The sequence below is a fragment of the Falco rusticolus genome, chromosome 2 (assembly GCF_015220075.1).
Source record: "Falco rusticolus isolate bFalRus1 chromosome 2, bFalRus1.pri, whole genome shotgun sequence".
Classification (NCBI taxonomy): Eukaryota; Metazoa; Chordata; class Aves; order Falconiformes; family Falconidae; genus Falco; species Falco rusticolus.
The window spans coordinates 65,635,320-65,647,987 of record NC_051188.1 but is presented as its reverse complement, the minus strand read 5'-3'; the positions used below and the strand labels follow the sequence as shown (position 1 = coordinate 65,647,987).

The following is a 12,668-nucleotide window of genomic DNA, read 5'->3' as shown; positions in this document are numbered from 1 at the left end:
GAAACTATTCACTATAAAACCACTTAAAACCACAGGGTGGAGAGCTAGACACTGGTGCTTAGTGCTGAAAGGGTTAGTCTGAGAGAGAAATAAGGCTGAATAAAGTACGGTTCTCATGATGCTCATCCACATGATGCTTAATTAGTCCTCATTTGGGGGAACCGAGAAGCTGCAAACCAGAATAATCAGTCCTTAATGGATGGTAATGTCAGATGAATGTTTGGAAGAAGATGACAAAAAACATTTGGTTTTTTTATTTCCAACTTGCAGTCATTCTTAGATTGCAAGATAATGGAAATGGAAGCTCAGAAAATACATTTACGTGACTTCTCCAGCTCCCTGCATAGCTCCATGAGCTATGCACAGAAGACATTGTCTAGAGATTTTGGCCTACTATGAGTCAAAAAATAATCAGGCTCGATGTGGTGCTACAACAGGCTGGCATAATATTCTGCCTCACCTCCATCCATAGCTGCAGATACTTCCAGGTTGTAAGAACCCTTGAGTAAAGCTAAAATCACATAAATTCAGCTAAAGTTTTTGCAGGAAGGAACTGGGTATTTATACAGCTATTTATGCAGCTGCAGCTGTTATCATGCACGTTTGTTTGTTTTTTTACACACATACCATTATGGAAGAAAAAGTCTTACTGTAGAATTGGTAAGTCCATTTCAGCTCCCACTTTGGTAATTAGCATTTGATGAGGCTACTTGATCTTGCGTGTAACAGTTTTCATCAATACTTGGTGGCACTACCATGCATTAAGTGCTAATACATTATTTCTAGGAACATTAAGGCCTGGAGTGATTGCCACAGTCATTGTTTTATGGAGTCAGCAAATTAGAGAAACGAGTCACAGGAATCTTAAAGACCATTAGCCTTTTTTTTGTGGTATTTCCAGAGGACGGATTTCAACCTGTGTGAGTTGAATGGCTGAATGTTTTTCTCTTATTTTAAGGTAATATTAAAGAGAAATTTTAAGTAAGCTGTAAATATGCATTCAAGACATTAAAAGAAATTTTCCTGTGAATTAATGAATGTGATAAGTGCCCTGTGGTGAGACAGTGCTGGATTTGCTTTGAAGTCAAAATAGAGATTTCTGGTTGGTGATTTTCTAGATGATAAGAACATTCGTCTGATAGCAGCAGCAATTATTTTTCTGTGAAGGCTGCTGCAACCTGCAATATCATTGTACTCTGTTCCTAGTTTTATCACTGTCTTCATGACTTCTGTTCCCCTCCAAGACTGAGTTTTGTGCTTTTGCAAGGCACTTCACTAATCCCTATAGGCACCATGTCTTTTCAAATTAAACTGCAAACATGGCCTTAAAGTACTGGTGAAAATCTAAAGTAAATCTACAAGAGAAAGAAAAAGATAGTTTATGCTGGAAGTCTGGACTCCTAATTCTTCTGCTTCCGTAGAGGTGTTGTCATGGTTTAACCCCAGCCGGCAACTAAGCCCCACACAGCCACTTGCTCACTCCTCCCCAGTGGGGTGGGGGAGAGAATTGGAAAGGTAAAAGTGAGAAAACTCGTGGGTTGAGATAAAGACAGTTTAATAGGTAAAGCAAAAGCCACACATGAAAGCAAAGCAAGACAAGGAATTCATTCACCACTTCCCACCAGCAGGCAGGTGTTCAGCCATCCCCAGGAAAGCCGGGCTCCATCACGCGTAACGGTGACTTGGGAAGGCAAAATGCCATGAGTCCAGACATCCTTCCCTTCCTTCTTCTTTCACCAACTTTATATGCTGAGCATGAGGCCATGTGGTACGGGATACCCCTTGGGTCAGTTGGGGCCAGCTGTCCCGGCTGTGTCCCCTCCCAACTCCCTGTGCCCCCCCAGCCTGCTCGCTGGTGAGGTTGGTGAGGAGCAGAAGAGGCCTTGATGCTGTGTAAGCGCTGCTCAGCGATAATGGAAACATCCCTGTATTATCAACACTGTTTCCAGCACAAATCCAAAACATAGCCCCACACTAGCTACTATGAAGAAAATTAGCTTTATCCCAGCCAAGACCAGCACAGGTGTGGATGGGAAGAAAGGGAATGAATCTGAGATGAAGTTTCAGCCCCCATGAGTGGTTATTACCTTTAATTTCCTGGTCTCTGTGGGCTTGTCAGTAATGTTTTGCCAGGCTGGTTGCTTTTAAATATATGTCAGAGCTGACACAAGAGGCAACAACATCTCAGCAGTGTATTATTTACCCAGGAGTATATGCTATAAACTGTAATAGAAATATATCATTACATATACATTAAAGTGCAATTTGTTTTTATGCTTCTGTAGTTCTCTTGCAAATAATACTTATCTGTTGGAGGAGGAATGAGATCCATCTGAGCTTAGACACGTTGCAGTGACTTCTGAGCAAGTTGGACTGTTTGTTCTCACCAGGAACTGCTGACCCTCAGGCTGGACAGTCATCTGCAAAGTTCATTTTTGACAGCTAGCTTTGGCTGTCTTGATTTTATATGACACCAGCACGGTACCTGGTGCTGTGACTTAGGCATCTAAAAATGGTGTTGGAGATGTGTGTGGGGACTGAGAGCAGACACGACTGCTGTTTTGCTCCAGAGGACCACACTGTTGCTAGGACCAGATCAAGCCCCAAGATACCTTCCTGCAGAGCTTTTCTTCATTCTTCGCCCTCACGTACAAGTCTCCTTGTAATAGCCAACATGGAGACGGGGCAGAAGAAAAAGACAATTTTTAAGGAGCCTTCAAGGCATGAGTTATGAATTTCTATAAGACATTAGCCTAAGTGTTTGGGGAAGCAGGGGGAGTTGTGTTTCAGTGGTCATAAGGAGGCTGTTGTGTTTACAGAGAAAAGGCAAGAGTCCTTTTGTGTTACTATCCAGCCCATGGGTACATAGTCACCTACCACACTAGAGTAACTGGTGATAAAAACAGATGGCACAGCATGAGCTGGGAGTGAGATATCTGTCATGAAGCATCATTGTGCCCATGTGTATATCTGGTAGTTTTACTCAAGATCTAGCCTTCCACAGTACAGGTGACGTTGCTCTGCACAGTGGGTGCAAAGAAGCAGGAATTAGTGCAGAAGTACCCAGAGGTGGTCTTCGGCATGCCTTTGTGCAGCAGTTTTTCCCTGCTGGCTGGCAGCCGTGGCTGTATTGCCCCCTGGAAGAGAAGAGTTGTTGCTGTGGAGCTGCACATATCAGCAGTGGTAAGTGGTACTCGGAGGATGCCAGAATGAAGTGGGAGCAAGAAGTCGTCAGATTTGGCTGTTTAGTGGCCTAAGTAAACGGGATGAGAGTTGGCAGTGTCTAGTTCAGAAAACTGTGTACCACCATTGAACAGCCTCCTAATCAGGAGGTGTGCTACAGTGTGAATACCCTGTAGGTCATCTCTGGAGACTCAACAGCCAAATGTTTAAAGGCATTAGACACTCATAAGGATAGAGAGGGGCACCAAATGACATTTTCAGAAGTGACTTTTATTGCTTAGATTGCAATGAAATCCATGGCAATCAGACAGTACTTCTCAGTGCCTCCCTGAGAAAACTCTGCAAGGTGCATGTTTTTGTCAATAGGTGCCCTCGTGCCTTTTAAAAACCTTAGCAATGGCGAGTAGCAGGGGTGGAAGAAGGGTTAAGACACAAATGCTGCAGTGTTTGAGTCCTCCCTGTGTAATGCCTGTGCATGGCTGTATTTGTGTGCTTGGTGCCACGGGAAGGTGGATCACGCAGGGACGTGCTATCAGAAATGAAGGATGTGGCACATAGACCTCCCAAAAGGTATCAAAGAAGAGAACAAAAAAAATCATAGCATCGTCTCGGATTCCCATTCCCCTGAGCAGATAAAGAGAAAAGGACATGTTTAGTACCTTGTTCCTTAGATCACAATAGCAAAAGTACAACCTGGCTCCAGGGCTAAATAAAGAAGGAAAACAAACTAAGCCCTGCTACCAGCTGTCATGGAGAAAGGTCTGCTGTGTTTTCCAGGGGGATTATTAGTGTTACCAGTAGCTGGGATACCACATAATATTGTGGGAATGAAAAGTGCAAAGGTAAACTTCCAGCAAAGATAATCAAAATATAAAGAAAGAGATTATTCTTTCACAAAATTCAGTCTATTCAGAATCCTGTTGCAAATATTATCTTGCAAAATAACCTAGCAATATTGTATCTTATAGTATGAGATAATTATTGATACATAAGAGAGAATGGGGCCTTGAAAGAGGAGGTTTAGAAAAACTTCACCAACTGTGTCAGAGACTGCAGTTTCAATGCAAAGCTGGTGAACAGTCAGACGCATAGTAGCAATCAGGCAGCCACCGAGAGAATTCATCAAAGACCACAGAGGCAGATGAAGCTGCAAAGCAGAATACTTGTGTGAAACTAAACACCAAAATGCAAACAGAGGAGCTGAATTCAATGCAGTGGAAGGCCAGCAGGTCCTGTGGAGTAAAACCTGATGATGAAAAGCATGGTCATGCTCACAAGTACACCGTGGTGTCCAAGCCTGCAGGGGAAAGCAGCGAAAGAAAAACTGGAGCACAATCAGGAAGCAGGCACTGATTTAGAATTTAGATGCATATGGTACCAGGCTGTGTGAAGTGGCAAAAATGAACAGTTTGTAGGGTTCAGGATGGCATCAGATGCAGCAATATTACAGTAACAGACTGTAGGCATGAAACTGAATATCAGGTGGGTAAAGGACCTACAGGACTATGGAGATTTATTTGGGATTATTCAAGTGAAGAAAGCAACATTGTCATGTAGCAACACTGAGTAACAATTACATGATTTATTAATCCCTAGGACTCTATGTTAGTACAAGTGTAACAGCACATAGAAAGTACTTGTGCTACCACTAATGTAGAAGATGCAGAAGCCACCACTGTCAGTGCAAACAGCAAATAGATGATGCTTAGACCGCTATGGTGCTCTCCAGGCTTGAGCTTGTCTCTCTGCAGAGTCAGGCTGGCTCAGCCCAGGGTGCCTGCAGTGGGCACTCCTGGCTGGGATAGCTGCACCTCTGCAAGCTCTGAGAGGATATTAGGAGCTAAGGAATGGGTAGCAAATGCCTTACAAACAGGAACAACTAGAAGCATTGGTCAGCTCGCAGAGCTAAGTAATCATTGGTATTACTGAGGCTTGGTGGAATGAGTCCCATGACTGGAATGCTGGGATGGAGGGCTACAGGCTGTTCCAAAAGAACAGGCAGGGCAGACAAGGTGGAGGTGTGGCCCTATGCATAAGGGACAGGTTTGATTGCACAGCACTTACAGTTAGTGATGATGTGGTGGAGACCCTCTGGGTAAGGATTAGGGGCATGGAAAAGAAAGGAGATATTGTTGAGGGTGTCTAGTAGTGATCGCCCAGCAAGGCTGTAAGCACTGATGAGTTATTCTGTAGGCAATTAGGATACATTTCTGGATCGGTAGCCCATGTCCTTATGGGAGATTTCAACTTCCCAGACATCGATTAGGAATATCATACTGCTGTGAAGAGCAGATCTTGGAAATTCCTGAATTTTGTAGGACATAGCTTCTTGTCACAGGTACGCAGTGAGCCAGCTAGGAAAGGTGCCCTCCTAGACTTGGTATTTGTGAATAGAGAAGGATTTGTGATGGATGTGATGATAGGTGGCTGACTTGGCCATCGTGATCGTGAAATGCCTGAGTTTAAAATTTTCAGTGTAATGAGAAAAAAGGACAGCAGGGTTGTTACCCTGGACTTCAGGAGAGCAAACTTTAAGCTGTTGAGGGAGCTATTTGGCAGAGTACCCTGGGAATCTGCTTTTGAGTGTTTAGGTGTCTAGAAGTGCTGGTCAGACTGTATTGCGCATCAAGCAAGCAGGGCAGACCAACTTGGCTGAACAGGGAACTCCTCGTGGAGCTCAGCAGGAAAAAGAAACTGTATGATCTCTGGAAGCAAAGTCAGGATTTTCAGGAAGAGTACGGAGTTGTCGTTCCTTTATGCAGGAAGAAGACATGAAAATCCAGAGCTCAATTAGAGTTGAAACTGGCCAGTGTTGTTTCAGATAACAAGAAGGGCTTTTCAAAGATATTAATAGCACGTGGAGGTCTAAAGAAAACATTGGACCAAAACTTGTTGAAGATGGTCATCTGACTAATAGGGATGAAGAAAAAGCAGAAGCATTCAATGCATTTTTTTGCCTCAGTCTATAATAGTACTGATAGATCTTGGGCTGCCCAGTCCCCTGAGTCAGAGGACCACAAGCAGGGAAACAGTGACTTTCCATTTGTGGACACTGAAATTGTAAGGGACCAGCTGTATCAGCTAAATGTTCACAAGTCCATGAGGTGGATGGGATTCATCACAGTGTACTGAAGGAGTGGATGCTATGGCAGACCCGATCTCGATCATCTACCAAAGATTTTGAGGGTCTGGGGAGATTTCTGCTGACTGGAATCTAACCAGTGTTATTCCAATCTACAAAAAGGGTGAGAGGGAAGACCCAGGAGACTACAGACCTGTTAGGCTAACTTCAGTTCCTGGGAAAAATATGAACATTATACAAAGTACTATTGAAAGGCAGTTAAAGAATAATACAATCATCAGGAACAGTCAACATGAGTTCATGAAAGGCAAGTCTTATTTAACTGATTTGATATCTTTCTGTCATAGGGTCACCCACCTAGTAGATCAAGGGAAGGCAGCATGGATGTAGTTTTTCTGGATTTTAGTAAGGCTTTTGGTACTGTCCCTGACACCATCCTTCTGGACAAGTTGTCCAGAAGGATGGGATGAGCAGGTTCACAGTGCACTGGGTGAAGAACTGGCTGAAGAGCAGAGCTCAAAGGGTTGTAGTGAATGAGGCTGCATCTGGCTGGTGACCAGTCACCAGCAGTGTTCCTCAGGGTTCAGTTCTAGGGCCGGTTCTGTTCAATATATTTATCAACGATCTGGATGCAGGAGTTGAATGCACCATTAACCAGTTTGCTGATGATACCAAACTGGAGGTGCTGTTGACTTTCCTGGGGGACAAGAGGCCTTGCAGAAGGATCTAGATAGATTGGAGCATTGGGCAATGATTAATGGGAGGAAAATGAACAAGTCAAAATGCTGGATTCTGCACCTAGGATGGAGTAATGCTGAGCACAGTCATAAACTGGGAGAGGAGTGGCTGGAGAGCAGCCCTGCAGAAAGGATTTTAGGGTGCTGGCTGAGAGCAGCTCAGTATGGGTCAGCAGTGTGCCGTGGCAGCCAAGAGGGCAAACAGCATCCTGGGGTGCACCAAACACAGCATAACCAGCTGGCCAAGAGAGATGATTATCCCGCTGCGTTCAGCGCTGGTGCGGCCTCACCTGCAGCACTGTGCAGTTCTGGGCCCCACGACTGAAGGAGGAGGTGAAGGTCCCTGAATGCGTCCAGAGGAGGGCAACAAAGCTGGTGAAAAGGCTGGAAGGAATGTCCTATGAGGAGTGTCTAATGACTTTGGGCTTGTCTAGTCTGGAGAAAAGGAGGCTTATGAGTGGCCTCCTTGCTCTCTACAGCTTCCTGAGGAGGGGAAGTGGAGGGGGAGGTGCTGATCTTTTCTCCATGGGATCCAGTGATAGGATGCATGGGAATGGCTCAAAGCTGCACCGGGGTGGTTTAGACTTGGCATTAGGAAGCATTTCTGTACCAAGAGGGGGGGTCAAACCCTGCAACAGTCTTCCTAGAGAGCTGGTCGATGCCCCAGGCATGTCAGTGTTTACGATACATTTGGACAATTCCCTTAATAACGTGCTTTAACTTTTGGTCAACCCTGAAGTGATCAGGCAGTTGGACTAGATGATTGTTGTAGTTCACTTCCAACTCAAATAGTCTTGTCTCCCCTCTCCTCTCCTCTCCTCTCCTCTCCTCTCCTCTCCTCTCCTCTCCTCTCCTCTCCTCTCCTCTCCTCTCCTCTCCTCTCCTCTCCTCTCCTCTCCTCTCCTCTCCTCTCCTCTCCTCTCCTCCTCTCCTCCTCTCCTGTGATCTTCTCTACCTTTACAGTTGCACCCTGAGGCTGTTCACTCAGCTTTAGTTTTTCATGAGGTAAAAACAAATTGTTTTGCCTTACGAGGAAAGGGTAGGGACCAATCTGTTTTGTGTTTTCTTGGAGGCAATTTCTCTAGCTCAGAGCAGGCGTCCACTGGTGGCACAACATTAAGAAGTTTGAACCAGCTGATTTCTCACCTCTTGGATGAGGCAGCTGCCAGGTCTTTCTGCCCAGCATCTCCTGCAATCCCTAACCCTATTAACCAGCTCAAAATAACAAATGAGGGGTTATTCTCAAGCTATCCCTACATTTTTGAGTGGGTTGGGGTTTTTTTTCTGTAAATTGATGTTACCTCACTGACGTGACAGGCAGGATTGATAAAGCCTTAGTCACAGAACTGGAAAGAACGCTTACTTTTACACATAGGACCAAAAGCTGCCTGGAACTTTCCTTGTTTGAGCAAGCAGCCAGAAAGTGAAGGGAAATAATGAGAAAAAGGAGATGTACTTGTCACTACAACTTCATGACTGATCATAGATGTTGGTGAGAGCAGAGACAGCTTGCTGCTTGTGCCAGAATCTGTGGAATCACAGAGCAGTGTCTTCATATTTTACTGCATGATTTCCTAATGATATTGTGTTAATATAAAGCAAAGCAATATAGCTTAGCAATTCAGTATCAAGACATGACACTGTAATAATTATGTGGGCTTCTTTGGAATGAAGTGACCTTGAAATCCATTAATTAAGTAGCAATGTGTATCTTGCTTTAATTCAGCATCTTGTTTTAATTTAGTGTCATTTTTAAGTGCAAAAAATGTCCCTGTGTTTCTGTTCCCAAAATAATTCAATATTTACTGTTTGTTGGATAGCATTTGGAAACAGAAAAGCTGCACTGGAGGTCTGTGAACTGCTCAGAATCTTTGTTGTATGTAACAGGCTCTGTCTGGACCTGCAATTTGTGCATAAACTTTGAATCCTACGTTGTAGAACCATTCTGCGTATGGATGTGCATGCAGCATTTGGTTAGACTTACTAAAAAAGCCTTCTGCTCAAGTAAACCATTACAGGTCACATCAGCCCAGTTCTGCCCTGTCTTTACAGCAAAGATCTGTTGCTACAGGCCTTGGCATTACTTCAGGAGAAGTTTCCAGTCAGGATTCATTTTTGACATAGATGAATGAGGACTTTGGTGAGACAACTCAAAAGGGTTTGCCCTACATACTTTTGCTGAGCATTAAGCTCTGAAAAATGAATGATTACATTTAGAATTGCCTTTCACATTAATAGCTAGAAAGGATCTGCCCAGTTCTGTGTATGACAGCGGGGATTTATTTGCTGTGATAGAAGTGGAGTAGACCTCTGCTTTCTCCATTCAGAGGTACTCCTGTTTCGGGTTGTGTGGTCAACTTTTTCTTAAGGAGAAGAATATTCCTGATGATAAAAACAGTATACATAAATGAGACTGTGTTTTTTACATTGAATTGTATCTTCTTCTCCGTAGATCCATGACCATTAAATGAGTACAAATTTAAATGCAAGCTTTTGAGGTGGAAATGTTGCTTTTGTCAGAGAAGGTACTATTGCAGAGATGTACTTGTTGAGCTAATTTTACAAAGCAGTCAAGCCATTTTGCACTCTAAAACTTTTAAGATCTGCACACAAGGTACAACTAAATTTCTCTGACAGGTACATGGAAATGCTGTTAATAACCTAATATCCCTTCTGTCAGAAATGTATTTTTGAAATGCGTAAGGCTAAAAGATGTCTTTTTCAGTGCAGCATCATGAAATTAGAAAGTCTGGGAATTGATAAAAGATGTGATTTTTTTCCTCTATGCCTTCATCCCATAGCATTTTAGGAAATGGTGGGCATTATCTTAATCCTTGTATTTTCTTCTTTGTTTATTTTCAGGATTCCTCTTTGATTGGAACAGCCACAGTGGCTAGTCCCAGGACAAGTGCAGTGACTGGAGATCAGGGAACACCACCGAAGGTCCAGCTCCCCCTCAATATGTAAGCAGCTCATCTCAGTCTCTGCATACTCTGTTTCCATTTCTGTGCGTATTTGTGCCTGTGTTTGAAAAGCCTGAATCTCAGCTCAGGAGCATTCTGAGAAGAGAGAGATTGCAATTTCATACATGATCCAGCCTCTGCTGAAATTGAAAAAAAAGAGTAGAGAAAAGCAAGACTTCCCCCTTTCTCTGTGAGCCCTTTTAAACCCCTGGTATATTTATTACAGCTGAATGAATCACTGTGAGGCAAACAGAATGCCTCTCAACTAGAGAAAATCTTCCTTCATTTAAAGCTCTTAAAAAGGTGTAGTCCCATGCAATCAAACACCTGATACATTCATCATTAACAAGAAAAAATGACCCAATTGCATTTTCTGAGTGCCATAAAGGCAACGAATGAACTTCATGTCATGGGCATATAGGCTTATTGAATAGCGTGTTGAAAAAACAGAAGTTTGACTAGATACAAAACAAAAAGAGTAGACTTCATCATAATAAATCTCTTCTAGCCTGGTTAGTTTATCTGGTACCTGTCTAGTTACAATACTGAACCCATTCATCTCATCACATACACCTCGTGAAAGCAGTAGAACTGTATAGACACACACATATGCACACCAGTATTTTAGGGTTTTATGATATGCCTAAACCAAGCTCTGAATTCACAAATAAAATCTTAAAAGTAACATAGCAAATCTGCTTTAAAGAGAATAGGGGAATTGGAACAGAACCAAACCGAATTTCTTCTTGGCTATTAAGGTGAGATCTTCATACCTGAGGGGTACTACACATCACTGACTGCCCCACAGAGAGGTCTCATCATCACCCTGTTGTCATCCTGTGTGGCACATAGCAGGGCACAAATTTATTGTAAGCGTTGTCCAGACTAGGAAGCAGTAACTGGCAGTATTTCCAGTATTTAGTTGCTGAATCAGGACATTTTCCAGTTCACTGGCAATGGCCCTGCCTCCCTGCCTCAGCAAGCCTCCCCTTCTCCCTCCCGTGCTTCTCCTATCATCTCCCTCATGAAGCAGCCTTGTAATCCAGTCTGTCATTTTGCATTTGTAAGCCAAGTTCCAGTCAAAGTAGAAGCGCTAACTGAAAACTGTAGCAGAACTGGGGAGGCACAACCCTAGACACAGCCCTGGGGCTTCTGCGTTACAAGTAGAGTCACAGGCAGGTCCCTGAGGCTAAGAACATGAGCTACCTTCTTGCTCAAGCCTTTTTTTAGGGGACTTTTAATAAACATTTTGGCCCCTTCTAGGTCTTGCTCCGTAACCATTAGCCTCACTGTTTCATGTAGCCTAGAATAACTTGCTATTAAATTTTGCAAGATTTTAGATTGTTGCATTTTAATGTTTTCCTCTTGGTTGTAGAGAGTTTGCTGGTGAAGTTTCACACCTAAAATGTAGAGAACGGTGAAACATGTCCAAGTCCAAAGGCCTTGGCTTAAGGCAAAACCAGCTGCAGCAAACGGGACCCCTAGACATGATTCCCATGCCAGAGGAAAAGCCCAGAAACACTAGGGAGGGAAGCTGCTTGCACTCAAATTCTTTTCAGCGATGTATGACAGCAGGCATCCCACCAGCTCTCCCACAGCCCCCTCTGTGCCAGCACATAGGGCATGCACCTGTCCCCATGGAGTGGGCATGCCAGCCACAGCCAGACAGCAGACCCAGCCTGGGCCTGTCTGTCACTGGGTTTGGAGAAGCCCCTACCTCTTTGCAGACTAATAGAGGAAGCCCCCAGGGATGGCCATCCTCACTGCCCCACGTAAGTGGTGGGGTCACTGGGCCTCAAAGAAAGTGCTGATCCCCTCTGTTGTCCCAGGGTCAGGCTGTGTGGTTATCACATACAAGTTTTCTTCAGTTTAGCCATAGGGATTTGTCAGTTTTGGCATGGAGGCCAGGCTGGGCTGTTGTACACCTTCTTTAACTCTCTGCAAGGATTTCGATGCTCTGTCCAGAGGTTGTTTAGGCTCATTGTGGTATTGGATATTCAGGCTTACTGGAGCCTGAGTTGGGGGAATTTGCAGGGAGATAGTAGGAAAGCTGGAGGTAGCTGCAAGGGAAAGCAGCCTATGATCCACTTAGGGTAATTTTCCTTGCACCTTCTTCCAGCATTTCAACCTGTAAATTACATTATTACATGTAGCCCCTTGGGAAGGGGCTAAGTGAGTCTATCTAAAATGCTCTGTCCTTGACCCCCAGCTTTATCCATAGCTTCTGAATATGAGCCTTGTGTAAGCAGCAACTTAAAAAGAGGTAGTCAAAGCCACACTTTCTGTTCCCTTGAGTGAGTGCAATCTGACACTTTCCGTTATGTCCTAGCAGAGTGCAATGCTGAAGGATTAGCACTGAAGCGTGCAACCTTATTTCATGTCAGGCTGATGCATTTTAATGTTCTTCAGGTCATACATAGCCTCATGTTTTCCATCAGGTGAACAGCAGCTACGGACCTGCTCAGGACCACCTGATTATTTAGGCTCAACAAAAGATGTGCAGGATGGTTTCTCCCATCTGTTGACTAATGGAATACAATTTCTGATTAGGTCTTTGTACCCCATGCACGTGGTAAACAGAGACAGGCACATCAGCCTAAGCATGCCCCAAGGAGCTGTTACCAAATATTTCATATTCCGCTCATTACTGCTGTTTATTTACTGCCTTCAGAATAAAAATAAGGAAATCTACCAGTACCATAA

At 43.9% G+C, this 12,668-nt stretch overlaps 1 protein-coding gene across 1 annotated transcript in view; it reads left to right on the top strand.

The window, feature by feature from the left end:
* LOC119143502 (E3 ubiquitin-protein ligase SH3RF3-like) overlaps positions 1–12,668 on the top strand; it is a 257,285-nt gene that overhangs the window by 197,472 nt on the left and 47,145 nt on the right. Inside the window, exon 5 of the mRNA XM_037377831.1 lies at positions 9,865–9,965. Coding sequence (XP_037233728.1) covers positions 9,865–9,965 — 101 coding nt within the window. The remainder of the gene's footprint in view (positions 1–9,864; positions 9,966–12,668) is intronic.